The 24,930-nt window shown below is 39.0% G+C and overlaps 1 protein-coding gene across 3 annotated transcripts in view; it reads left to right on the top strand.

The window, feature by feature from the left end:
* The window catches only part of arhgap23a (Rho GTPase activating protein 23a), a 306,389-nt gene extending 295,469 nt beyond the window's left edge, over nt 1–10,920 (top strand). For all 3 annotated transcript variants that reach the window (XM_048614508.1, XM_048614509.1, XM_048614510.1), the window contains one exon: nt 1,880–10,920. In XM_048614508.1, coding sequence (XP_048470465.1) covers nt 1,880–3,547 — 1,668 coding nt within the window. In that variant the 3' untranslated portion in view covers nt 3,548–10,920. The remainder of the gene's footprint in view (nt 1–1,879) is intronic.
* Nucleotides 10,921–24,930: the final 14,010 nt, after the last annotated feature.

The raw sequence follows: 24,930 nt of genomic DNA, 5'->3' as shown, positions 1-24,930 counted from the left end.
ATAGACTTCAGTAAGGCATTCGACAAGGTTCTGCATGATAAACTGGTTAACAAGGTTAGATCACATGGAATACAGGGAGAACTAGCCATTTGGATATAAAATTGGCTCAAAGGTCGGAGACAGAGTGCGATGGTGGAGGAACAAAAACAGAAGTTGCTGGAAAAACTCAGCAGGTTTGACAGCATCTGTGAAGAAAAATTCAGAGTTAATATTTTGGGTCCAGTGACCCTTACTCAGAACTGTTTTTGTTCCTGATTTACAGCATCCACTGTTCTTTCGGTTTTTATTTAGTGATGGTGGAGGGTTGCATTTTGAATTGGAGGCTTGTGGCCAACGCTGTGCTGCAGGAATCAGTGTTGGGTCCATTGCTTTTTGTCATTTATATAAATGATTTGGATGTGAATATAGGAGGCATGAGTTAGTAAGTTTGCAGATGCACCAAAATTAGTGAAGTAGTGGACAGCGAGAAAGGTTACCTCAGAGGTCAATGAGGCCTTGATCTGAAGGGCCGAGGGGTGGCAATTGGAGTTTAATCTAGATAACTGTGAAGTGCTACATTTTGGTAGGGCAAATCAGACCAGGACTTGTACACTCAATGGTAAGGTCCTGGGGAGTGTTGCTGAACCATGAGACCTTTGCAGGTTCATACTTCCTTGAAAGTGGAGCTTCAGGTGGATAGGATAGTGAAGAAGGTATTTGATACACTTGTCTTTATTGGCCAGTGCATTGAATATGTGAGTTGGGAAGTCATGTTGAGGCTGTACAGGATATTGGTTAGGCCATTTTAGGAATACTGAATTTAATTCTGATATCCCTGCTACAGGAAAGATGTTAAATTTGAAAGAGTTCAGAAAAGATCTACAAGGATGTTGCCAGGGTTGGAGGGTTTGAGCTACAGGGAGAAGCTGAACAGGCTGGGGCTATTTACCCTGGAGTATTGTAGGCTGAGGGATGAGCTTATAGAAGTTTATAAAATCATGAGGGGCATGGCTTGAGTGAATCGTCAAAGTCTTTTCCCCAGGGTATGGTAGTCCAAAACTAGAGGGCATAGGTTTAAGGTGAGAGGGGAAAGATTTAAAAGGAAGCTAAGGGGGAGCTTTTTCACACAGAGGGTGGCGCTTGTACGGAAAGAGCTGCCAGAGAAAGTAGTGGAGGCTGGAACAATTAACAGCATTTAAAAGACCTCTAGATGGGGTACATGAATAGGAAGGGTTTAGAGGGATATGGGCCAAATGCTGGCAAATGGGGCGAGATTAATTTAGGATATCTGGTTGGCATGGACGAGCTGGGCCGAAGGCTTTGATTCTGTGCTGTACAACTCTGACTGTTAAGCAGTGGATAATTTCCTATTGTAAACTTGTTTGTATCTTTGATTCTATTACCCTGCCTGTAGCTACAGTTTAACTGTGGTCCCTTAATCTTTACATGTCCTGTGTGTTTCTGCTTCATTGGCAGGGGGTTGGTTAGCTTAGTTGGCTGGTTGGTGATGCAGAGTGATGCCAGTAGGACAGGTTTGTTCTTGTACCGGCTGAGGTTACCATGAAGGTCCATTCTTCTCAACCTGCCCCTCTCAACACCAGTTGTGTCTGTAATGAGAGAACAGCACTATAGTCCTCTGGAATTATGGCGACTTTACACAAAAGAAAACAGACTTTATAATTAAACACCAATAAGAGAAAGTCAGAAATGCGAAAAATTTGCAGATGATCAATCAGCAGGTGAAAGGCCAGTTAACATTTTAAGAACAATACCTTCAGTAGAACTGAGTTCAGGTGAAGAATCTTTACTCAAAATGTTACTCCTCTTACTGTAATATACTTTTGTTTAGTAACATTTCAGTAATATTAAGGGAACTAATTTTTGTTATGCATAATTACAGGGATCATGGGGATCCAGAAAGGACCTGTACAACAAGGAGCTGGTGATGTCAATCTTTGCAGCGGCCAACCGTAAGAGAAAAAAGCAAAAAGAGGCAAAGGTGCTTGAGAGTAGCACAGATGATGATTCAGAACATGAACCTATTAAGGCTATTAACAAGGAAGGATCAGTAGACAAAACAGGAGCAGACAGACAGAAAGATGCAACTGAACAGAAGGAGAGACAATTGGCAAATACCAGGAGCAGAGGTGTACAGCAAATTCGTCAACCTATTGCTAATAAAGAACTTCAAAAGATGTCAGGAGAATCTGATAATTCCAAACAGAACCATATTCAGAGATCCCAGTGGGAGAGTGTTGATGAGGCCACTCTAAACTCTTCATCTCCACAATGTAGTCCATCCTCAGTTGGTCTTGAATGTTCATTTAAAGAAGGAACCTCCCTCAAATTATTGGATTCAGAAGGAAGAAACAGTACAGGTAGCCAGACAACTATTGTAAGTCCTCAGTCTCACAATAATAGTGAAATATTTTCCAGAAATTCCAAGCTGAAAATGTGGCAGATGGAGCACAGAGAGACAATTCCCACTGATGCTAGCTCCGTTGTTTCAGGATATTCGACAATTTCATCCACAGTAACAACCCTAGATCACAACTTCAGTTCTGAGGTACAATCGATTGCAGAAAGCAGGGGTGATGAAGCTGATGATGAAAGAAGTGAGCTCATCAGTGAGTGTGGAGGCCCCATTGAAACAGACAATGAAAGTGGCTATCTTACACGGACACTGCCAGGCAAGGCCTCGCACTCACAGCAGGAAAGAGGCAGGTTTTGTCGCCGTGAGTCGGATAGCAACACAAGCTCTGACAAAGAAGGGATTCCAGCACACAAGCTCAACAGTAGACCATCTTTTAATTCTCACAGATTAATCCAGTGCGATACATTGGCTAGAAAGAAGTTGACCAAACCAAAAACAGAACATGAACTTAATGCAAAAATCAATGAAGGTAATGAGTCCCCAGTGGTAATAGATCTGTTTGATAATTTGAATTATCCCAATCCCACCAACAAACATAATATTCATAAGTATGACCCTGACAAAAATGATGTAACCCAAACATCAAAACGAGCGCTGACTGATCACACGAAACTGCGATTGAAAACTTCTGCAGATGATATGTTTGGAGTAGGGCTGAGAAAACAGAACTCTCCAGAGACCAGGAGAAAGAAGAACATTAGGAGGAGACACACAGTAGTGGTGCAGAATGACTTATCAGAGTTTCACTTTAGAGAATGCAAGGATAAACCACTGGAAAGTAAAGACAGTGGCCACAGGTCGGGCAAACCACCCACCATGCATCAGTTTGAGCAAAATGTTGATTTGAGGGAAACTTCGGATACTGGAGGAAATGTACAACCAATTGATTTAGAATCAAAAAATTGTTTGATTCACCAGACTGGTAGTTTACATCCTAAACAGCCAGGACCCAATAATAAGCATTCAAATAGCAATAACAATTCAGAATGTCAGCACCCTACTTCACTGTCATCCCCATCAACTGGCTTGACATCAGGCCAAGCTAGAGACAGTGACTCAAATTCTGCCAAGTCTGTAACAGACACAAAGGCTCAGAAATATGCACCCTCCTCTCGATTCCATCAGTACCTCTGATTGAAATTAGTTTAGGCTAAAATATCAGGAGCTAGGCCAATTAATGGGTTTGTCTTTTTCCCCAATTAACAAGTTTTTTAAAAAAATGCCTTCTCCTTGAGAGATAAGCTTAAAACCTAGCATTCCAAGTTAAAGTAGCAGTAATTACTGCACTTTTACTATCTTCCCTCATTCAAACGATCTCCACTTTGTGAAATATTGTCTTTCTGTTGCTTTGAATTTTTCTAATTTTCACTCTTTTCCTCTGAAGAAATATGCTAAAGAGACATTCAAAATACTCCTTTTTTTAAAAAAAGTAAAGCACTATTTGTAAATAACAGGTAATTATTTCAAAATGACTTCAATAAAAAATCTTTTTCATTAAGAATAGTTTCTGCAGGGCCTTGAATGATCTCTTGCTGTCACTGAAACAAATGCCAGTAAAAAATGACCTTTTTCAGTTCCCTACATAGTTTCTGGGGAGATTTTACTGGCTTCCTTTCACAGGCTTAGAGAGAGCGACTTTCCATCTGAAAGTTAAGAATTCTGATATAATTCTTTCTGCAGACATCAGACCTATATTCACAAGTGGCTGATTGGAATTTTTAAGTGACCTTTGCAAAAATCAAGAAATGCAAACTAAAAACACAGGTTATACTCCAACTAAGTCAGAAGTCACACAACACCAGCAAATTAAACTAGAGACCCATAAGTTAACTATTCTGGTGAAGGACCTTTAACCAAACATTAACTTATTTTTGCTTTTAGGTGCTGACATAACTATGGGCTATAGTGGAGCAATGTGGATTTGGGCTAAAAAAAGCAAATGATAGTAAATTGGTTGTATGTAGTTACTGGTTGGTGCAGTTTAGGTGTTTTTAGAAACTAACATTTTGATCATGCTTTTATAGTTAGTATGAAAGCAACCATTTTTTTGAACTTGCTTTTCCTTCTATTATCAATCGGTTTTAATTTTAAAAATCTCAGTTTTGGTTGCTCAGTTTAACATGGTTGATCTGGAATTCACTGCAGTTGTCTTTCTAGGGTGTATCCTGCTCAATACAAAGTATGTTTCACTTGTTTTGCATATTTTGCAAGTAGAACTTGTTATCTCTCAGTTTCAGTTAACAAAAAGAAAGAAAAGGAAGTGTGATACATGGTTAAACTTCTTTCTAGCAAGAAAAACTAATTAACAAAATAGCATCACATAACAATTATAGGCAAATGTAACTTTCCTTTCACTGAACTGTAGTAGCATACAGCTATTTCTCAGTGAAATCTTTGTCATATTATCCTGTAATTCCTACTCTCTTGATTTGGCTCTAAAGTTAGCACTTCCTACTAGAATTGCTGTGATTGAAACTTGCTGAGTGGGGCACAAATCCAAATGTCCTTTCACTGAATTTAAATATTGACAGAATTTGATACTTATTTGCCAAATATTTTATCATTTTTTCCACTTCACGTTCTTGCATTTTGCCCTTTCTGGATACCATCCTTGACTGAGAATTGGTGAAGGTGGCCAGATTGCAGCCTTGTGCTGATCTGTTTGCTGTGAGCACTTTAAGAACAACCTAGGGTGTGTTTAATAATCCCAAAAAGGAATCTTGGGTGGAGGTCCACTCTGTTCAATTGCTGGATTTCCATTGAGGATTTTCTCTGAATTTGAGAGAATGTAGATTAAAGAAGCAATCAGAATAAAACCATGTTTGACTGGCTTAAATGTCCCTCATCTAAGAACCAATTGTGTCAGAAAGCCATCCTTAATTAACTAGTTCAACCAGAAATCAAAATACGTGTAACCGTGAGCGCTTAGCAAAAATGTCAACAGTAAGTGATTTTTAGTGCTTGAGGCTGGTAACTGGTTACTGGTATGTTAAATGGGGTGAAGCACTAGGCCAGTAAGTTCCTTGCAGCTGCATCCACCCTGCTGCCATAACTTCATTAGAAATGTGGTATAAATCCTGTCATTTCCAAAATGGGGGTTTTACTGCACTTCCACAGGAATTGCAGGGTGCAACAAGCGCAGCGGGGGAGCGGGGCGAATTCCAAATCCATGCATAATTTTGAAGATAAGGTTCATGATACTTGAAGTTGTCCAATCCCCTCCTTTATTTTTGACCCTCAGAAAATTAGTGAATTCATGGTTGTGGACAGATCAGATAGTTGACAGCGCTTAATTTGTTTTAAATATTTGCTACAGAATTCAGTCATGGAACTCTCATCAACAGGGTACTTGATTAAAGTTTTCTAACCTATCCAAGAATAGGTTTTGCTTATTACAATTTAACATTCTACTATTCCATAACAGATTTAATTTATATTTAGTTATTAAGAAATCAATTTGTAAAAAGGCTAAACCTGTTCTCTTAAAACAAGTAACTATATAATTTTCTACAACTAATGCACTAATCACAGAATTATTTATAATTTGTATTTATTTATTAAAGATTCAATTCCCAATCTAACAAGATAACATAACATTTTGTGACTTAACTAAAATGCCATTCTTGCAGTTGCTATCTCTATGTTAAAATATTTGATAAATTGTCTTTATTAGTGAGAGAAGTATTTCATGAATTGTGCATCTTTTTATCATTATAACAGAATGGTCCCAGTATGTGATGTTGAATTTTGATGTAAATATGATTTGAAACAGATTTTAAAACATTTGTCAAATAGTTTTTCATAGATTCAGTGCTGCTTTAGCATAGATTTTTAGTGGTATTTTACTGTTTGATATGTAAAACATATAGTATGAATTTGAACATAAAATTTGATATTAATCACAATACGATAAACTGAGGTAGTACTTAGTGTCCAGTACACCCTGCACCTTTAAAGGGACAGTGTAGTATCATGGAGTTCACATCAATTCTACATGCAGTCTGTAGTCACAACAGCGTTCAAAAAGGTCCTCTGATATTCTCCAGATGGTTAATCCCATCAGTAGCTTTGGTTGAGAATGGTCTCTGGCTTGATCCTGGTCTTTATTCTTGACTTTGCTGAGCTGATTGATCTCAGTCAGGTGCAGGAATGCCAGTTAACATTGGCTTTGCACACCAAAAATAGCTGTCCATTGAAACATCTATACACCAAAACTGGTCTGTCCTTTCTGGAACATTAATCAGGCAGTCAAAGTGCGGCTGGGGAGGTTTTGGTGGACCAGATGATATAATAAAGAAATAAAAAATGATTTTGTTAAGGGACCTGTACAAAAAAGAATTCAGATTAGTTTTGGAAATGTAATTTCCATAGAGTCCTTTTACATTTTTCACCCATTTTTGCTTTTCACCATAAACATTCCACATATTTTCTGCTCTTCAACCAGTTAGAAATAACATTTAGTTAACTTGCACTTATAAGTTTAATATCTTGGTCACTTGTCATGCTGATGTCACCTTTGCATATCACAGGATCACATGAATATAGTTATAGTTGCACTAATTCACACATGAGAGTGGGGTCGTGTTTGGCTTTGTGCTTTGGAGAGATTTTCAGTTGAACACCATAGAAGTTCATAGGCCACAGATAAACTTAACGGCTGCCTCAAGTTGCTGATAGGAGCAGATCTTGGTGTTTTAAAATTTATTCCAAAATGAGGTAACTGATAAGATTAGATTTTTCTAAACTTGCAACACACAAAATTCAATAGGTCAAATAATTAGTCCATAATGAAAGAGTAATTTTACCCTGGTTTTATGGGACAGCTGCCTGTTTCCTGTCAATTATAGGTTGGATTCCCCAGTTGAACACAGCGCAATTAAGTTGTATATTCTGTCACATGTTAAATAAAATGTGGGGCAATGTGGCTAATAACTCAGTTAATAGATAATTTAGACTAACTCCAAATTCTGCCAAAACAGCATGGTTCCATGGCTCAGACAGTTAGCAACTGCATCCAAAGTCAACATTGCTTTTTTCACAGGCTGCTCAGTACTTTTGAAACAAATGGCAAAGGTTCTGTATTGTGTCCCTGACTTGAGCGTTCTTATTATCTGGCAGCAACCCTTTAATTCCCTAACCCCATTCACACCATCAACCAAAGAAAGAGATAAGGATACATGTACTTAACTTGAAACTTCACCCAATACTGTTCATGCACTTCACTCACAAGGTAGATGAAACATTCAGCCCATTTTAGTTCATACACTCAGAAAGAATCTACAGTCCCTCATCCTCTTTGATCCCTACCCACTGCAGCATATTGTTCCATTGTAACACTCTTCAAGATTATGGATTCAAGCTCCTTTGCAGGACTTGTCTGATTTACTTCAGTGCTACAACTAATTGATATGCCAATTTCCATGGACCATCACCTAGTGGACACACCTAGACAATACTAGTACTGTTTGTCTTTCTGCAAGCATGTGAGGGTTTTGTACCAAGGCCTCACCAGTGCAGATTAGCTGAGAGGGAGCCCAGAATTGGCCTGAACCTGAAATAAAAACAAAAATTGCTGGAAAAACTCAGGTGTGGCAGCATCTGTGAAAAGAGAAAAAGAGTTAATGTTTCGAGCCTAGTGATCCTTCTTTAGAACTACAATTAATGCTGCTTTCTTTCCATAGATGTTGCCAGACCTGCTGAGTTTCTCCAGCAATTTCAGTTTTTGTTTTACGTCTCCAGCATCTGCAGTTGTTTATTTTGTTTTACTGTCCTGAACCTGGTTTAGTTAGGACGACTCTCTGCCGTATCAAATGTTGTAATTAATCGATTGGCTACTTGTTCTTTTATTTACAAACCACATTTACCATTTACAGTTAATAAATCTAGCAGTTCTTCCCTTTTCTAATTTCACGCTTTGAAAGCTTTTCTATTAAATTTCAGGGGGAAGGGATGAACAGTTCATGTACACCTGCATATATTTTAGATTTCTGATGTCTTGAGTTTGGCAATCATCTAAATTTCAAATATTTTGCTGTTACTACTTAACATAATGCAATGACACTAAATTCCTAAGAGCATAAGGGCTTGGAGTAGGCCAAATGTCCCCTCAAGCTAGCTCTGTCATTATATAAAATCATGGCTGATCTGATACTGTATATCATAAACATTATTACTGGCATCACTACAGTCATTGCTAAACTTGCAGTTAGTTGGGGAGAAATAATAAACTATTGTGTAAACTGGCTCCTGATGCTTTTGGCTTGTTACAGTTGAGGCTATATAATTTTGTATGGTTTTGTATTGAATATTGATCATTTAACCTATGTGTGTATATATAAAATATATAATATATTTTTGTTTGCATTGTTTACATTAGTGCTTCTGTGCACTTTTTTGTTTCTACTGTTACTTGAATTTTTAATTTTCGATACTTTTGCTCCACAGCTTGCTCAGGTCGAATTAAAAACTCAGTAACAATCCTTAAAATGCATTTTTCAAAACCTTTTAACTAGAACCAGAAGTGAACTCACTTTAATGTCATGTTTCTGCATTAAAAGCCACTAAATTACCAACAGATATTTTGCATAAGGTCTATGAAATGTAGTCACATAATAACTCAGGTGCCTGGCATTGAAAAATATATAATAAAGAATAAGCAATGGTAGTGTCCCCCTGAGCCAGGAGGCCCATGTTCAAGTTTCTCCTGCAGAGATGTGTAATAACATCACTGAACAGGTTGATTAGAAAATATAAAGGATGGGCAGATAGATAAAGGTTTTGGAAGTAGAGTAATGGGTATTCTTATTAAGAGAAATGGCAACCCCATATTCTACATCAGAGAGTTTCTGGAAATTTGATTAACAGCATTGAGTCACTCATCTTTGATTTAACAAAATGATAACTTTAGCTGGATTCAAACTCTACTGTGTAAACCAGCCTAAATATTATGATTCCCCTTGTCTCCTGTATCTCAAAAATGAAAAATACCTGTTACTTTATTAGTTATGTGAAATAACATTGAGTTCAATGCAATCTGAAATTGCTGTACCGTGTAATTTGGTGCTTTTGCATACATGGTGCATTAAGATGGCAAATAGACCATTTTGATGCTGAACATTTTATTGGTACTGCATGCAGAAATTCCTTAGATAATAGATAGTATTTCCCCTAAGCATTAAATAAGTGCAAGATCATGGTCCGTTCTTGTAGAAACATGGCTTTAAATGAAGATCGCATCTTTAACCAATGGTGCCAGATTTAAAAACATTGTGCTGAACCCTTGCTTCATAACTGTTTATTCTAAAATATTATATGTATTAAGATCCACTTCCAAAATGATCAACGTTTGCCAAAAACTATCAATAAATATGAATATTTCTCCGATGACATCATCTAAAAAATACCTTGTGAATGTCTATGAAATTGAACATTACTCCACGATGTGCAAATGCACCTTAAACAGTCATTTTAATATGGTATTAAGTTTGATTTGTAATCTGTAATTGTAGTTAGCTATTTTTGTTTTATTTACTTTTCCCTGGAAAGTGCCTCATGTTTTCAAGTCATTTCTTAACAAGGGTCTGTTTTCAGACTCCATGGGATTTATGTTAATATAACTTAGTAATTTTTAAAAAAAATTAAATATAAATGTTACCTAGCTGTAGTTTTTTTTTTCAATATAGTTCTAAATAAATTGCATTTTGCTTTCCATGAACTATGCTGGAATAAGCCTGGACAGAGCTGTGTGTGGCACATCTGTCGTGCTATTTGCCTATCACACACATCTGTGCTAATGACTGGTGTTTTGTGTTATCCTAACATGGGCTCTGAATGGTCCAAAATCCAGTACCAAATTCAACCACCTTGATCCTGAGCATCTGGATTGAAACCACATGAAGGAGAAGATTGGGGTCAATGGGAAGGGGTAAGACCCTTAGCATTGAGGCAGGGAATAAAATACTGATCATCCAACCCCTGGTTAAAGGAGCACTGTCAAAAGAAACTTTATAGCACTCCAAAAAGGAAATTAATAAGACCTGATACCCAAAGGGAAATGCTTTAAGCCAGACTTTTCCAGCTTGTATTATTATTTGTTTTATGTTGCTGTTTACCTACAGTATTGAGATTGTTTGACAGGCAAGCATTTCAGAGCTTCCATTTAAAAAAAAAAATTAGGCATTCCAATGGAACGTTGAACAAAGCTGTCAACATGAACTTTCTCCATATACAATGTGCAGTTCAATGAATTATGCAAACTTGCTGTAAAGTTAACTGCTTATTTTGTAAATATGTTCTCGAATGTCAACCCTGACAAAAGCCATGTAACATAGATATATAAATTGATTTTTCCTCTTTGCCAACTGGCCATAAAAGAACTATGTGATATTGTTAGATTCTGCATGAACTTCTCAAAGTTTACAACTGTAAATGTATATGCAAAAGAAGATGCTTTAAATAATACACCATCCTGTTTTTTAAAAACGGAAATAAACTGACTTCCCCTCCAATAAGCTTAGCGTGGGTTTTTATTATTAGTGAATCACATAATAAGTTGAATAAAAATGCTGTTAATATTTGGTCAAGAATGTAATTCCGTGAAGATGGAATTTAATTGTTAGATTAGGGAACTTTACAGATTTGAATGTACTTGTCAATTTTTTTTCCTGAGTTGCCCAGAAAGTACTCTTCCACTTGGTGAAGGTATATACAAATACATGGGTGTGCACATTTTATAGTTCTATGAAAATATGCTTTCCCAAACATAGTTTCTAAAGTTGCTGTGCATTACTGACTGATGACATGGGCATATGGGAAATGTCTCACCCAAACAGGCTTTGAGGAGGGTGAAAAATTTTGTTTGATCCAGTGTTACGAGGTAGGGTCCTGTGGTGTTATGCTCTTTAATGTTAAAAGGTGGGTTCTTGTATCATGGAGATAGTTTATATTGAGTGGGCAGAGACCCAGACCACCTGGTATCTTCTCAGTTCCTTGTAGAGGTCAAGCATCAACTTTTCTGATGGACAAATGAGCCACAAGTGTTTAATTTGGATTCAAGACACACCCCTCCTTGACCTCGAGAGGTCAGCTCACCACCCCTCTGACCACTCTGAATGCAGCCTAATTCTTAACAAATTTTCAGTTCTTACCACCCATCATTGGCATTTATTGGCATGATTTCCTTAGCTGTCAAGTCCTAGAGTAAGACTTGAACACAGCTTCTGGGTCAGAGGTGGGGCTGTTACTTCTGCACTACAAGAATTCCTTTTGACACTTTTTATTCATTATGAAATTACTGGAGATGGGGAACAACAGTGACAATGGTGAGGTAGTTGTATACTGCTAGTTATACAATGAAACTAACAAGAATATATCCAACAAGAACTAACAATCTGTAGTTGGGAAAAAAAGCTCATAATCGAAACTCTTGTGTAAAATCCCAAATGTCACAATGTTTATTGATGTCTTCCCATTGCCCATGATGGCATAATAACATTTGTTCATGTGTTTTCCTCCAAAAAAGATTCAACAAAGAAGGGGTCATTAGCATACGAGTGGCTGGCAAAACAGTACACAGGCAAGTTTTAATGTGAGCCACTATTACTTCCAGTCCCATCCAAGAAAAATTCCATGATATAAAGTGAGGTTGAAGAGTCTGGTGAAAAGTGGTGAAGTGTTAGTAGGTGTAATAGAGAAATTCTCGATTCCAGGAATACAGTTTATCCTTGGTAATGATGTAGCTGGACCACAGGTGGGAGTGTTGCCTACTGTGGTTGAAAAGCCAGTGGAAAATCAGGCAACTGAGGTGTTACAGGAAGTATATCCTGGGATTTTCTCTGACTGTGTGGGAACAAGGTCACAAAGCCACAGGTGGAAACGGGAGCAGAAATCAAAGAATGAAGATAAGGAAGTTAAAGTTCAGTTATCAGAGACTGATCAAATGGTTGAGGAAAAAACAAGAACAGATGGAGGACAAAGTGGACATTTTTAGGTCAGAGAAATTAGCTGAAATAAAATGGAAAGATGAAAAACTAAAGCAGTTGTATCAAAAATCATACACTGAAGAACCTGAGTATATCCCAGAAATGGAAACCACCACATCTTCAGGCAGATGAGAAATGGGGAGAAGTTCATCAAGTAGTATTTCCTGTGGGTTTTGAAAGGAAGTGTTGCAGGTAGCACATGAATAATCAGTAGGAAGTTATTTGGGAGTAAGGAAAACTTGAGCCAAAATACAAACATTTTTATTGGCCTGGACTGCATAAGAACTCTGCCGGACATGTCATATGTGTCAGGTAATTAGAAAACTTCAGGCAGTGATAAAGCCAGCACCCTTAATACCCATTCTCACATTTGAGGAAACTTCTACAAGATTCTTAATTGATTGCATAGTACCTCTACCTAAAACAAAGTGGGAATCCGTATTCGTTGACCATGATAGATGTGACACTAGATTTCCAGAGGCCATTCCATTATGCAGTGTCATGGCTAAAAGGATTGTAGAAGAGTTACTCCATTTTATTTTACTAAATACTGACTAGCTACAGAGATACAATCAGATAAAAGGTCAAATATTACATCAAAATTATTCAAGGAAATCATGGATAGCTTAGGAATAAAACAATTCAAATCCACTGCAAGTCCTTCAAAATTGCAGGAAGTATTAAAATGATGGCATTAAACTTTAAGGACCGTGATGATGGCTTATAGTCAAGAGAATTGGGATAAAGGAATTCCATTTGTAGCTTTTGCAATTAAGGATGCACCTAATGAATCAACTAAATTCAGTCCATTTGAATTAGTTTTTGAGCATGAGGTAAGAGGACCACTGAAATTAATTAAGGAGAAATTGGTGAGTCAGAGTTCAGATTTGCACATTTGGACTATGTGTCACATTTTAGGGAAAGATTAAATAGAGCAGGTGCATTGACTAGACAGCATTTAAAAGTACCTGATCACAGTATCTGATGAAACAGGAAGCCAACATTTAAAATGAGAGGTAGAGAGAAAACAGGGAATTATAGACCAGTGAGCCTGACATTGGTAGTGGGGAAAATTCTTGAATCCATCAGCAAGGACTTTATAGTGGAGCATTTATAAAGTAGTGGTAGGATCGGAGAGAGTCAGCATGGATTTTTGAAGGAGAAGTCATGCTTAACAAAGCTTTTGGAGTTCTATGAAGATGTAACCAGTAGAGTTGACAAGGGGGAGTCAGTTGATGTGGTATATTTGGATTTTCAGAAAGCATTTGACAAAGTCCCGGGTAAGAGATATTCAAGATTAAAGTGCATGGGACTGGGGGAAGCATATTGAGATGGATAGAAAACTGGTTGGCAGAGAGGAAACAAAGAGTAGGAATTAATGGGTCCTTTCAAATTGGCAGGCAGTAAATAATGGGGTGCCATAGGGATCAGGACTGGGACCCCAGCTAGTCACAATATATATTAATGATTTGGATGAGAGAACAAAATGTAACATCTCAAAGACTGCGGATGATACCAAGTTGGGTGGGAGGGTGAACTGTGATGATGCAGTGATCCTTCAGCATGATCTTGACAGGTTGGGTGAGTGGGCAAATCAATGGCAGATGCAGTATAATTTGGATAAATGTGAGGTTATTCACTTTGGAAGCAAAAATAAAAGGCAGATTACTACCTGAATGGCTGTAATTTGGGAGAGGGGGAGTGTGCAGCAGGATCTGGGTGTCCTTGTGCACCAGTCACTGAAGATAAGCATGCAGGTGCAGCAGGCAGTAAAGAAGGCTAATGGTATGTTGGCCTTCATTGCAAGATGTTTCGAGTACAGGAGCAGTGATGTGTTTTTGCAGTTATACAGGGTGTTGGTGAGACCACACCTGGAATATTGTGTGCAGTTTTGGTCTCCTTTTCCGAGGAAGGATGCTCTTGCTCTCGAGGGAATGCTGCAAACGTTTACCGGGGGATTCCGGGGATGGCGGGACCAATGTATGGGGAGAGATTGACTAGGTTGGGATTGCTTTCACTGGAGTTCAGACAAATGAGGGGAGCTCTCATAGAGACTTCTACAATTCTAACAGGACTGGACAGGGTAAATGCAGGGAGGATGTTCCCGATGGTGGGTGTGTCCAGAGCTGAGGGTTACAGACTGAGGATCTGGGGTAGACCATTTATGACAAAGATGAGGAGATGTTTCTTCACCCAAAGAGTGGTGAGCCTGTGGAATTCATTATCATAGGAAGTAGTTGATGCCAAAACATTGAATGTATTCAAGAGGTAACTCAATATAGCACTTGGGGTGAATGGGATCAAAGGTTATGGGGAGAAAACAGAATTAGGCTATTGAGTTGGAGGATCAGCCATGATCATGAAGAATGGCGGAGCAGGCTCAGAGCTGAATGGCCCCGTCTTGCTCCTATCTTCGATGTTTCTATGAAGCAGACAAAATCAAAAATTTGCAAATTTGCTAGCAGAGATAAAGTGTTAGTGTTACTTCCAGTGATGGATGAACATTTAAAGGCAAGTTTTAATAGGCCTTATCAAATCAAAAGGAAATTGAGTGAGGTGAATGATTTAATAAGAATGCCAGATAGAAATAAAGCTGAGTGTGTCACGTGACTATAGTCAAAAGGTATTTTGATAGGGAAGGAAAACAAAAGGAGAAGGTTACAATACAGAGTGAAGAACCAAGTTCAGAGGATTCTGAATTGGACATTCCTCAAATTAAATTGGACAATGAGAAATTTCTCAAAAATTGGGACAAATTATTGAGTTACATTTCAGAGGAAAATCAAAATGATCTGAAAGTTATTACAATCACATGGGGAGTATTGTGGAAATAAGCTGGGAGATAGTAATCTAATTACACATGATGTAGATATAGGAAATGCTGTTTCAATTGAGCAACATCCTTATAGACTTAACCCTCTAAAGTTAGACAGGTTCAAAAGAGTTTGACTGCATGCTCAAAGACAATATAATTGGTGAGTTAGAACAATAGAAGCAGTCTGAATGGGTGGGGTCAACTTCCCACAGAACCAAGATTCCTGATTTTAGCTTTTCAGGAACTGTTGATGGGGTCTTGAAGTTGGGTTTGGAAGCTGCAGTACATCTCTCTCTGTAACTCTCTCTCAGAGTTTTCTTTTGATTTTTTTTTCCACCTGGACAGGAGAATTGCATGTGAGACAATCTATTTTACTGAATTTGCCTATGCCAAGGGTGTGTTTGGGATGTTACTATATTGGAATAATCATCCATTATTCTGTTAAGGTTTCCAAAAGAATTGTTATTCTTTCTTTCTTTTTGTTATATTTTGACAAAGGTGTATGAATGAAGTGTGTTTTGCTTCAAAACTGGTATTTGTGACCAATCAAATTGCATCTGGAATGCAACATCTGGCACTTGCCATTAAAGTAAAAAAGTTAGGGTCTAGGTTATCATCAAGAAGGATAGGAAGCTAAGAAAAGGTGGTTATATAGCATGGTAATCTTTTGTAGCATTTTTGATTTAATTTGATCCGATTTATTATTGTCACATGTACCTAGATACAGTGAAAAGTTTTATTTTGCATGTGGTACAGGCAGATCATACCTTGCAAAGTGCAATAGGCTAATAGAACAGAGCAAGGAATACAATGTTACAGCTGCAGAGAAGGTTCACAACGAGTGAGATCAACATTAAATTTGAAATTTGATAAGTCCATTCAGAAGTCTAATAATAGTGGGGAAGAAGCTGTTTTTGAATCTGTTGGTAAATGTGTTTAAGCTTTTGTATCTTCCATTCGAGGGAAGAGGTTGGAAAAGATTATAATCAGGGTCTTTGATGTTTACTGCCTTTCCATAGCAGCAGGAAGTATGGATGGATTTGTGATGGTAAGAGACGGCCATGCTTCCACAGATCAGGATACAAAATTATAGAGTGATAGAGAATCACTAAAAGGTTAACAAGAATGAAGAAATTACAGAGTATAAGAGAAGGCTACCTATAAATATAAAACAAATAGAGTTTCTACAGGTATTTGGAAAGGAAAGGATTAAGTAAAATGAATTTTCAACCTTTAGAGAGTGAGAAAGGTGAGTTAATTGTTAATGTAAGAAATAGGCAAACGAAATGGACAAATATTTTGCTGCTGTATTTCCTATAGAGGATACAAAAGACATAAGGAAGAAGAACTCGGTGAAATTGCAATCACTCGGGAAGTGGTACTGAGCAAACTGATGGAGCTGTGAGCTGATAAATCTCCAAGTCTAATTGGGCCTGATCTTAGGGTTTACTAATGAAAAGTGGATGCATTGGTGTTAATTTTCCAAAATTTCCTAGATTCAGCAAATGTTCCATCAGTAATTATCCTAAGTTCCTCTGACATCACCTTCCAAACCAGTTCTCTCGACCACCGAGAGGATAAGAGCAGCAGGTGCATTGAAACACCATTACCTGCAAGTGTGCCTCCAAGCCACACACTAACCTGACTTGGGCTTATGCTACTTCACTGTCACTACATCAAAATCCTGAAAGTCCCTTCCTAATGGTACTTATGGTTATCCCTACACCATAAGGCAATTAACAGTTCAAAAAGAAAGCACCACCTTCCCTAGGGCAATTAGAGACGGGCAATAAATGCTGCTTAACCAACAATGCCCACATCTTGTGAATGAATAATTTAAAAAATGGGAAGAAGCAAATATATCCACTCTATTCAAGAAGGGAGGTGAAACATAGGAATCTATAGCCAGAGGTAGTAGGAACTGCAGATGCTGGAGAATCCGAGACAACAAGGTGCAGAGCTGGATGAACACAGCAGGCCAAGCAGCATCATAGGAGCAGAAAGGCTGACGTTTCGGGCCTAGTCCCTTCATCAGAAAAGCCTTTTAAGGGACTAGGCCTGAAATGTCAGCCTTTCTGCTCCTATGATGCTGCTTGGCCTGCTGTGTTCATCCAGCTCTACACCTTGTTATCTCAGAGAGTATACGTAACTGGGTCTTTGTTTGATTGGCAGGATGTGATAGGCGGAATGGAGCACAGGAGATCATGCTGGGGAGCCTCAACTTTTCACAATTTACATCAATGGCTTAAATGAGGGGAGTGAAGGCATGGTGGTAACAATTCACATTTAAGACAAAAATAGGTAGGAAAGTATATTGTGAAGAAGACATAAGGAGTTTGCAGGTGAAAGTAAGTGGCTGGGTAAGCAAAGATTTAGCAGCTGGAGTATTATTTAAATGGAGAATGACTACGGAATTCTAAGGTGTGTAGGATCTAGGTATTTCAGTGCATAAGTCACAAAAAGTTAGTACTATATACAAGTATGGTGTGTAATCAAGGAGGTGAATAGGATGCTGTCCTTTATTATGAGAGGAATTGAAACATAAAAGTATGGATTTTATGCTTCAGTTAGACACGGCATTTGTGAGACCACATCCTTGAATATTGTATGCAGTTTTAGTCTCCTTATTTAAAGAAACAAAGCAGGTTTACTACAAGGATATCTAGAATGAATAGGCTGTCTTATAAAGATAGGTCGGACAAGCTGGGCCTGTTTCAACCAGCATTTAGACAAGTGACTTGATTAAAGTGTATAAGATCCTAAATGGTCTTGACAAGCTGGATGTAGAAAGGATGTTTTCTCTTGTGGGTGAGTCCAGAAATAGGAGACACCCTTTTAAGACAGAGATTAGTAAAGGAATTCTTTCTCTCTGAGATATGTGTGACTTTAAAACTCTCTATCTTAGAAAACAATGGAAATGGGTTACAGAGCTACAACCCCCAGGCCATATATAAGTATATAGCAGGCAGATTTTTTGTTATAGTGAACAGAAGAGTAGGTGTAGATAACACTGTCTTCACAACATAACAATATGCTTTGAACCCTGGTATGTCACTGATGATCCATATATAACAGTGCATAGTGTTAACAATAAATAAAGCTCTACAGAATCCTAAACTACAAGATACTCATGCTTTGCCTTCTCCTTGATGAGTCTGTCTTGAAGCCAAACTCTCTGATGTGGTCCCAAAACTGCACAAGAACAAAAGAACTTTCATCACTATTCACCATTTCACTTAGTACTGATGAGGGAGAAATGTTTTTTTCAAATCAATGCCATACAAACACTAACCTGACTGTACCAGGCAGTCTTGACTGGTAACAAAAGTGGGATATATGAAGGATTTTGCAACATCACCAGAATAAATATACACATGGTAATGACACAATCTCAAAATACTCTTACAAAAATGCAATCCCTTTATTTAATCTCTTCACAGAAACCACATTAATTACAGATTGTCATGGCATCGACTTTCAGTACACATCTCACTAACTCTACAAATGGAAGATCCCAGTTTACAAAAACTCTGTAGATATGTTCAATACAATGACCAATTACAGCTCTTACTGACCAAACAGTAAAGCCCCATGCAGCGGAGAAAAAAAAATTCACAGTCTAAACAAAAAGTGTTCCTATTGTATCCAGATTTTCACAAATTCTTTATGTTAAGATTCACATACAGATACTAATCTAGATGCATCGTGCAATTTCTTAGCATATACATGCATAATTGGAATGCTTTATTATTTAAAAGCAGGAATAAGGTGAAGTTCATGTTTTATATGATTACTGACACATCCTTCAGCAGACTATGAAAAATGTCACATTTATGTTAAAAAAAGCTTAAAAAAGGCATCTTGTATTTTTTCACTTCTTATACATTTTGTTTAAATAGAACTTTTTAAATGTTTTCTTCTAAACACACACATTTGATACATCTCAAGACAATCACTGCCTTTTAATCAAACTGGTAAAGACCAAAATTCAGAATAGACATTTCCAGCATATTTTGGCTGAAATCAAAAGTAATTCTTTTTCAACAATAATTTTGAAGGGGATGTTTGGTGCTCCTACAGTTTGTTGACTGTAATCTTCTCTGACGATGAAAAGATTTGCATGTTTTTTTCCTGTTTCCGTGAGAGATGAGGGGAATCTTGTGAGAATACTCAACGACATAATTACTGGCTGGTATTTGATTGATTAACTCGATCATTTTAAGTAAAATATTAACAGATCTCATTTTTTGAAATAGAAAGTATTCTCTTGGAGTGGGAAGGGCGGGGAGGCGAACGTGTTGTATCATGTTGAAAGTGTCAGTGCTGGGAAATGAAATACTTTATCCAACCTCAACATAATATCCTCAGGTTCGTACAGAGAGACACCTTGCCTCTCTGATTTAATCCCCACTGGTTACTGGCTTTCAGCTTCTAGAGCCACACAATTTACCATTAGCCAAAGGGAAATCCCTGATACTCATAGCTCTGTGGGAGGTATGTTAATGGAAGAAAGCAAAAGATAACTCTTGAAGGGAAAACATTGTTTCTGGTGTTTCTAAATGACATGGTAGGAGGAAGTGAAAAGTATCCCACAGCCTGTCCCTCCACTTGACCAAGCATTTCTTTTCAGTTGCTTTACAGTTACTTTCGGTAAGAAAATGAAACCATTTAACCTCACCACTCCCCACCCCCACCACACCTTACCCTAGTCAATTCTTATCTTTATTGCAGAAACACTATTGGATCATTACCAAAATCTAGTCCTTACTGGCTAACTGCAGGTCTTTGTAGTATGTGTCTGATCAAAGAACTATTGGAACACAGATGCTTCAATCTGCTTCATGGCCTGGTGTCACTTTGTACAGTGGAGATTTGGAACCATTTGATGAAGAAACTAAATTCTCGAGAAGTGAGGACTCTATTTTTCTCTCCCCAAACTAACAGGGTTTATTACGAAATGATTTGAAATGTCGGATCATTATTCTTGGAGGTCCTGTTGCAGATTTAGTTCACTTTGGTCGGTATACCTTTCACAAACAGGGCTGACACATTTGGAAGGGAGTTAATGCACACCAAGTAACAAAACAATTTTTGCATTAATTCCCATTAAGAAAGTGAGCAGGACTTCATTATTACTGCTCACAGGGACAGTGAGGGGAATGACTGAATGACTGATGAGGCTTCCTAAAAATAAACAAATCAACAAATTTTTGAAAGCTGCTCCCCACTCACACCTTTAGTGAAAGCCCGCAGCTTGTGAAGTACTGAGTGCAGATTGCTCACCAACAGCAAAACAAATACCAGGACCCCACCCCCAACTTTATAAAACACTATAAAAAGTTTTACTAACAGAAAAATCTTTCCCGTGTTTTGAGGGGGAAGTTTTAAATGGAATCAGGGGAAGGTTTTAAATGGAATCAGGAGGAAGCTTATGTAACAATCAGAGCTCAACTCCCACATCAAGAAAGAGCTGGTCCCTGTGAGATTGTATTAAGGAAGTCCAATTGTGTGCGTTCAATTATAAAATGGGAGCTAATCACGTCCAAACCAAACTCATCCTCTTCGATTACATTCAAACACAAATAGTCATACACCAAAGGAGAGTCAATACTCACATAAACTTAATAAAAAGTGTTAAAAGACTTCACTTAAAATGTAAAGAAACTTCCTGCAATTCCAGTTAATTGCTTAATGAATACTATTCTTTGTACAAAAAAAACCATTTAAGACAATATACAAAAAGAATAAGTGAACACATTGATTCTGCCAGTGATATATATATATATAATCTGCAGCTCTAGATATTGATTTAACAGAAATAAATCATTCTTCATATTCTCTATTTTCAAATCCTGTGCTTTCATAAATATTATTTCTTCTTGTGGATTTAATTTAATTTTATTTATTTTAAGGTAAAGTTTTCCAGTTCATAGTGTTTCACCCACTGGACCATTCTATGGGCTAGTATTCAATCAACATCAAGTACAAACTGTGTTTCAGAGCTGTACTGTGTTAAAGCAATTGAGTGAGTATTCAGGTAAACAGGGAGTGAGCGGAGAAAGTGAGTAGGGAGCAAAAGGGAGACACAGCAAGAGAGAGGGAAATGGGTAGAAGGCTGGATGTGTAAGAAAATGACAGGAAAGCTTCACATTATCACATTTACACTCTACATAGCATGGCTGAGCTTGTCAGAGTTGAGCTTTCATTCTATTGTAGTATAGTGCTCATAGTTAATTTGGAAAGTAAAACTTTTAAAAATGGTTACAAGATTAGGGTGATCAGGAGCCACCTTTAAAATGTAGAATGAAAACTGAGACCACAGGCTGGTGGAAGGAACAAGTTCAGGATACAGTTGGCGAGTACCTCTACAGGGATGGGAGGTTCTTGGGGCAGTAAAACAATGTTGTACCAATACATATGGAGAGCACAGGTGAAGGGACCATCTGCCCCTCCTTGCAAACGGACTGACATTCCAAGAACCAATGCAAAGTTCAAGCTGCCAATATTCCACCCAAATCAGAGCATGCGATATAATCAGTGAGATAACCAATTAGTTTGCAATGTACCAGCCAGTGATTGCACGGCAGAACACGAAAGGAACAGTTGCTCAGTGCTGCTGTGTAATCGAGATTGTGGACCTGAATTAATGTGATAAAGTGTAAAAGAAGATATAGAGACTAAATTTAGAAAGAGAGGGACAGGATGAGAGGGTTTTTTTTTGGTTTTTATTTTTTACAAAATATTTCATCATTTTCACATCTATTCTACTGTGATATATCTATCAATCACTTGTGCTGTTTCCACTATTAACATACAAGCTGACACACTACAGCTCGGAGACCAGTTTGTATTCTGGATCAAAGCAGGTGATGGATTAGCAGATGGTGACTGAGAGCAGAAACACTGGAGCTCCACGATGCATATTGTCCATCATCCTCTTCTCACAGTCCCCTTGACTGGACACGGACTGGGGAAGGGAGGGAGAGGGGAGGAGGAAATGGGACGGTTGGATGTGGGTGGGGGAGGAGGGACTGGGAAAAGGAGTGGTGACTGCAGAGAAGATCACGTTGCTTGAAGCCGGTGAAATGAAAGCTCTTTAGAGACTCCAAAGCTGCAGAGGATCAGCACAAGTGGTAGCAGCAGCTAAAGGAGCAAAGCAAGACATTTTTGGGATGACGGGGTCGGGGGGGGGTGGTCACGGGAGCTGGAGGTGGAGAGTTTGCTGGGAATCATTAACATCAATGACTGTGCATTAGTGTCAGGAATGAAAGCAAGCAACAGCAGGGAGGCTGGAGACTGGGCAGGAGTGATACCAGGTTCCGGATAAGGAAAGACTTTTCAGCACAGGTTAGTTAAAGTATTGGGAAAACTGGCTGAAATAGGAAAGGGGACCTATACCAGAAACTGGAAGCAGGACAAGGTGCTGAGCAGCAGTATCGCCAAAGATAAACGTTCTTTTATTAGCCCCACTGGCAGTCAGAGGCCCTCCAAAGAGCCTTGGACACAGATTTCTAGAGGCGTTCTGGTCAGGGGGTGTAGGGGGGGGGAAGACCTGCCAAGCCTTTGGCCCTTACAGCAGAAAAGTCCCATAACTGTTACAGGACAAGAAGACTGAAGGGGGCGAGTACTGGGCGTTACTGGGCCAGGCAGGTAATCCAAAACACAGTATGGAAAGACAGCAAAGCAAAGCAGAAATAGCAAGGATAGGAGGGAAAGAGACAAGAAATTAACATTAGAATCTTCATACATGGAATACTCATTATATCAGAGGTGACAAGATCGTTAACATATAATTGACTGAGGACAACAGGTATCATATGGACATAAGAGATACAAATACGAGCTGGGATTGATATCTCCACTATCCCTTAATTCTCTGAGAGATCTAAAGTCTACCTATCTCAGCCCTGACCCTACCCAACAATGGAGCATCCGTAATTCCCTGGGGAGAGAATTCCAAAGATTCATAAACCTCTGAGTGAAGGTATTTCTCCTCCTCTCTGTCCTGAATGATTGGTTCCTTATTCTGAGATGATGCATCCCCACCTCTCCGTGTTCTAGATTCTCCAGCTGGGGAAGTCTACCTCCCAGAATCTACCCCATCAAATCCCTTCAGATTCCAGTGTGTGAGATCCTCTCAATCTTTGCTGCAGAGGGTGTTCGCCTTAATTATCCTGGCTCTCATCGTAGGACAGCCCTTGCATCCTGGAAGCCAATCACCATAATGTCTCCAATTATTTCAAATCTCTAATCTCCTATTATTTCTTCCCTTGAAAATGAGCAAAAACTGTGCACAGGCCTCTGGGCGTGTGCTAGGAGCTGGCGATGATGAATATCAGGTGGAAAGGCTGGTGTGTGGCACTCCCTAGTTTTCCTGTTGTCCTTGGTGTCTTGCCATTGGGAGGGAATCCTAAAGGGGATATCACTCCCTAAGAAATGAACACACTCTGCCCTGACCCAGCACCAGCTTCCCCTTTCCCCACCCCCTCACTGGGTCTGCCTGACTGACCCAGCGTGTTGCAGCTTGTAGTGATTGGAACCAGGTGGATCTTATTGACCATGTGATCCTTGGTTGGAGTTGTTAACCTGGGCCAATCAGGAAACCCTTCCTGACCAATAGAAACAGGGGATTCAGAATCTCCTCAGTTCTGGGGACTGTGTCCGAGCTGTTATTTCACAGCCTCATGTCCTGAGCTGCTCCTGTTGGTTGCAATGTCAGCATTGACCACAGCTCCTAGTGGCGCTATGGCTGCTGGTTCTCCAATTAGATGGCACCTCTAGGCAAGGAGCAGACCTTGTCCCTTTGAAGGTAGGAGGCCTCTGGGGCAGGCAGTTAACAGCCTGCTGCATGTAACATCATGCAACATCAGCTAAGGGGCGAGGGTCTGCTGCCCTGGACTCTCTGGATTGTGTCCCATAACATTCCAACCCAAGTACAGTCTCAACCAAGTCTGGTAACATTGTAACAAGATTGTCTTACTCCTGTATTCCAATCCCCTGGAATGGTTGAAACTTGCAAGATAAACCTGTGTGTCCCTTATACAAATACACCGAAGACTTTCCAAACATCAACCAGAGCCACAACAGAATGGGACAGATAGGGTGCTGGGTTAAAATACTCACTTGCAGGAATCTGTGTCTGAGGAGCAGGATTCTGAGGGAGGTAGTGACAAGAGATTGGTCACATACCGGTTGGGACATGTTCCTGGAGGCTTGATCAAGTGATATTGCCTCTGGTTAGTGACGTTTGTCATCTCAATCAATATGGGTTTGAGAGATAGTAGGAACTGCAGATGCTGGAGAATCTGAGATAACAAGGTGTAGAGCTGGATGAACACAGCAGGCCAAGCAGCATCAGAGGAGCAGGAAGGCTGACGTTTCGGGCCTAGACCCTTCCTCAGAAATGGGGGAGGGGAAGGAGGTTTGCCCTTGTATTGCCTCCACATGGGAGGGACGGCCCAGGGAACTGGACCAGCAAAGATCAAGGTGACTTTGGGAGGGAATGAGAAGTGGAGGGGCGGGAGGGGCAGGGGTTGGGTGTGTGGGGAAGAGAATATAACGGTATTGGCAAAGGAAATGAGTGGATTTATTCAGTGTGGATTTATTTAGAGTATGTTAATTTAACACAAATATATCTCCCCAGAACCTTCCTTTGGTGTAAAGTAAATCCTAGGGTTAAAGAGAATGTGATGTTAACAAGAAAGAAGCAAAACACTTTATTT

This window comes from Rhincodon typus, chromosome 30, assembly GCF_021869965.1.
Source record: "Rhincodon typus isolate 14 chromosome 30, sRhiTyp1.1, whole genome shotgun sequence".
Classification (NCBI taxonomy): domain Eukaryota; kingdom Metazoa; phylum Chordata; class Chondrichthyes; order Orectolobiformes; family Rhincodontidae; genus Rhincodon; species Rhincodon typus.
This window is presented reverse-complemented; position numbering and strand designations above follow the sequence as displayed.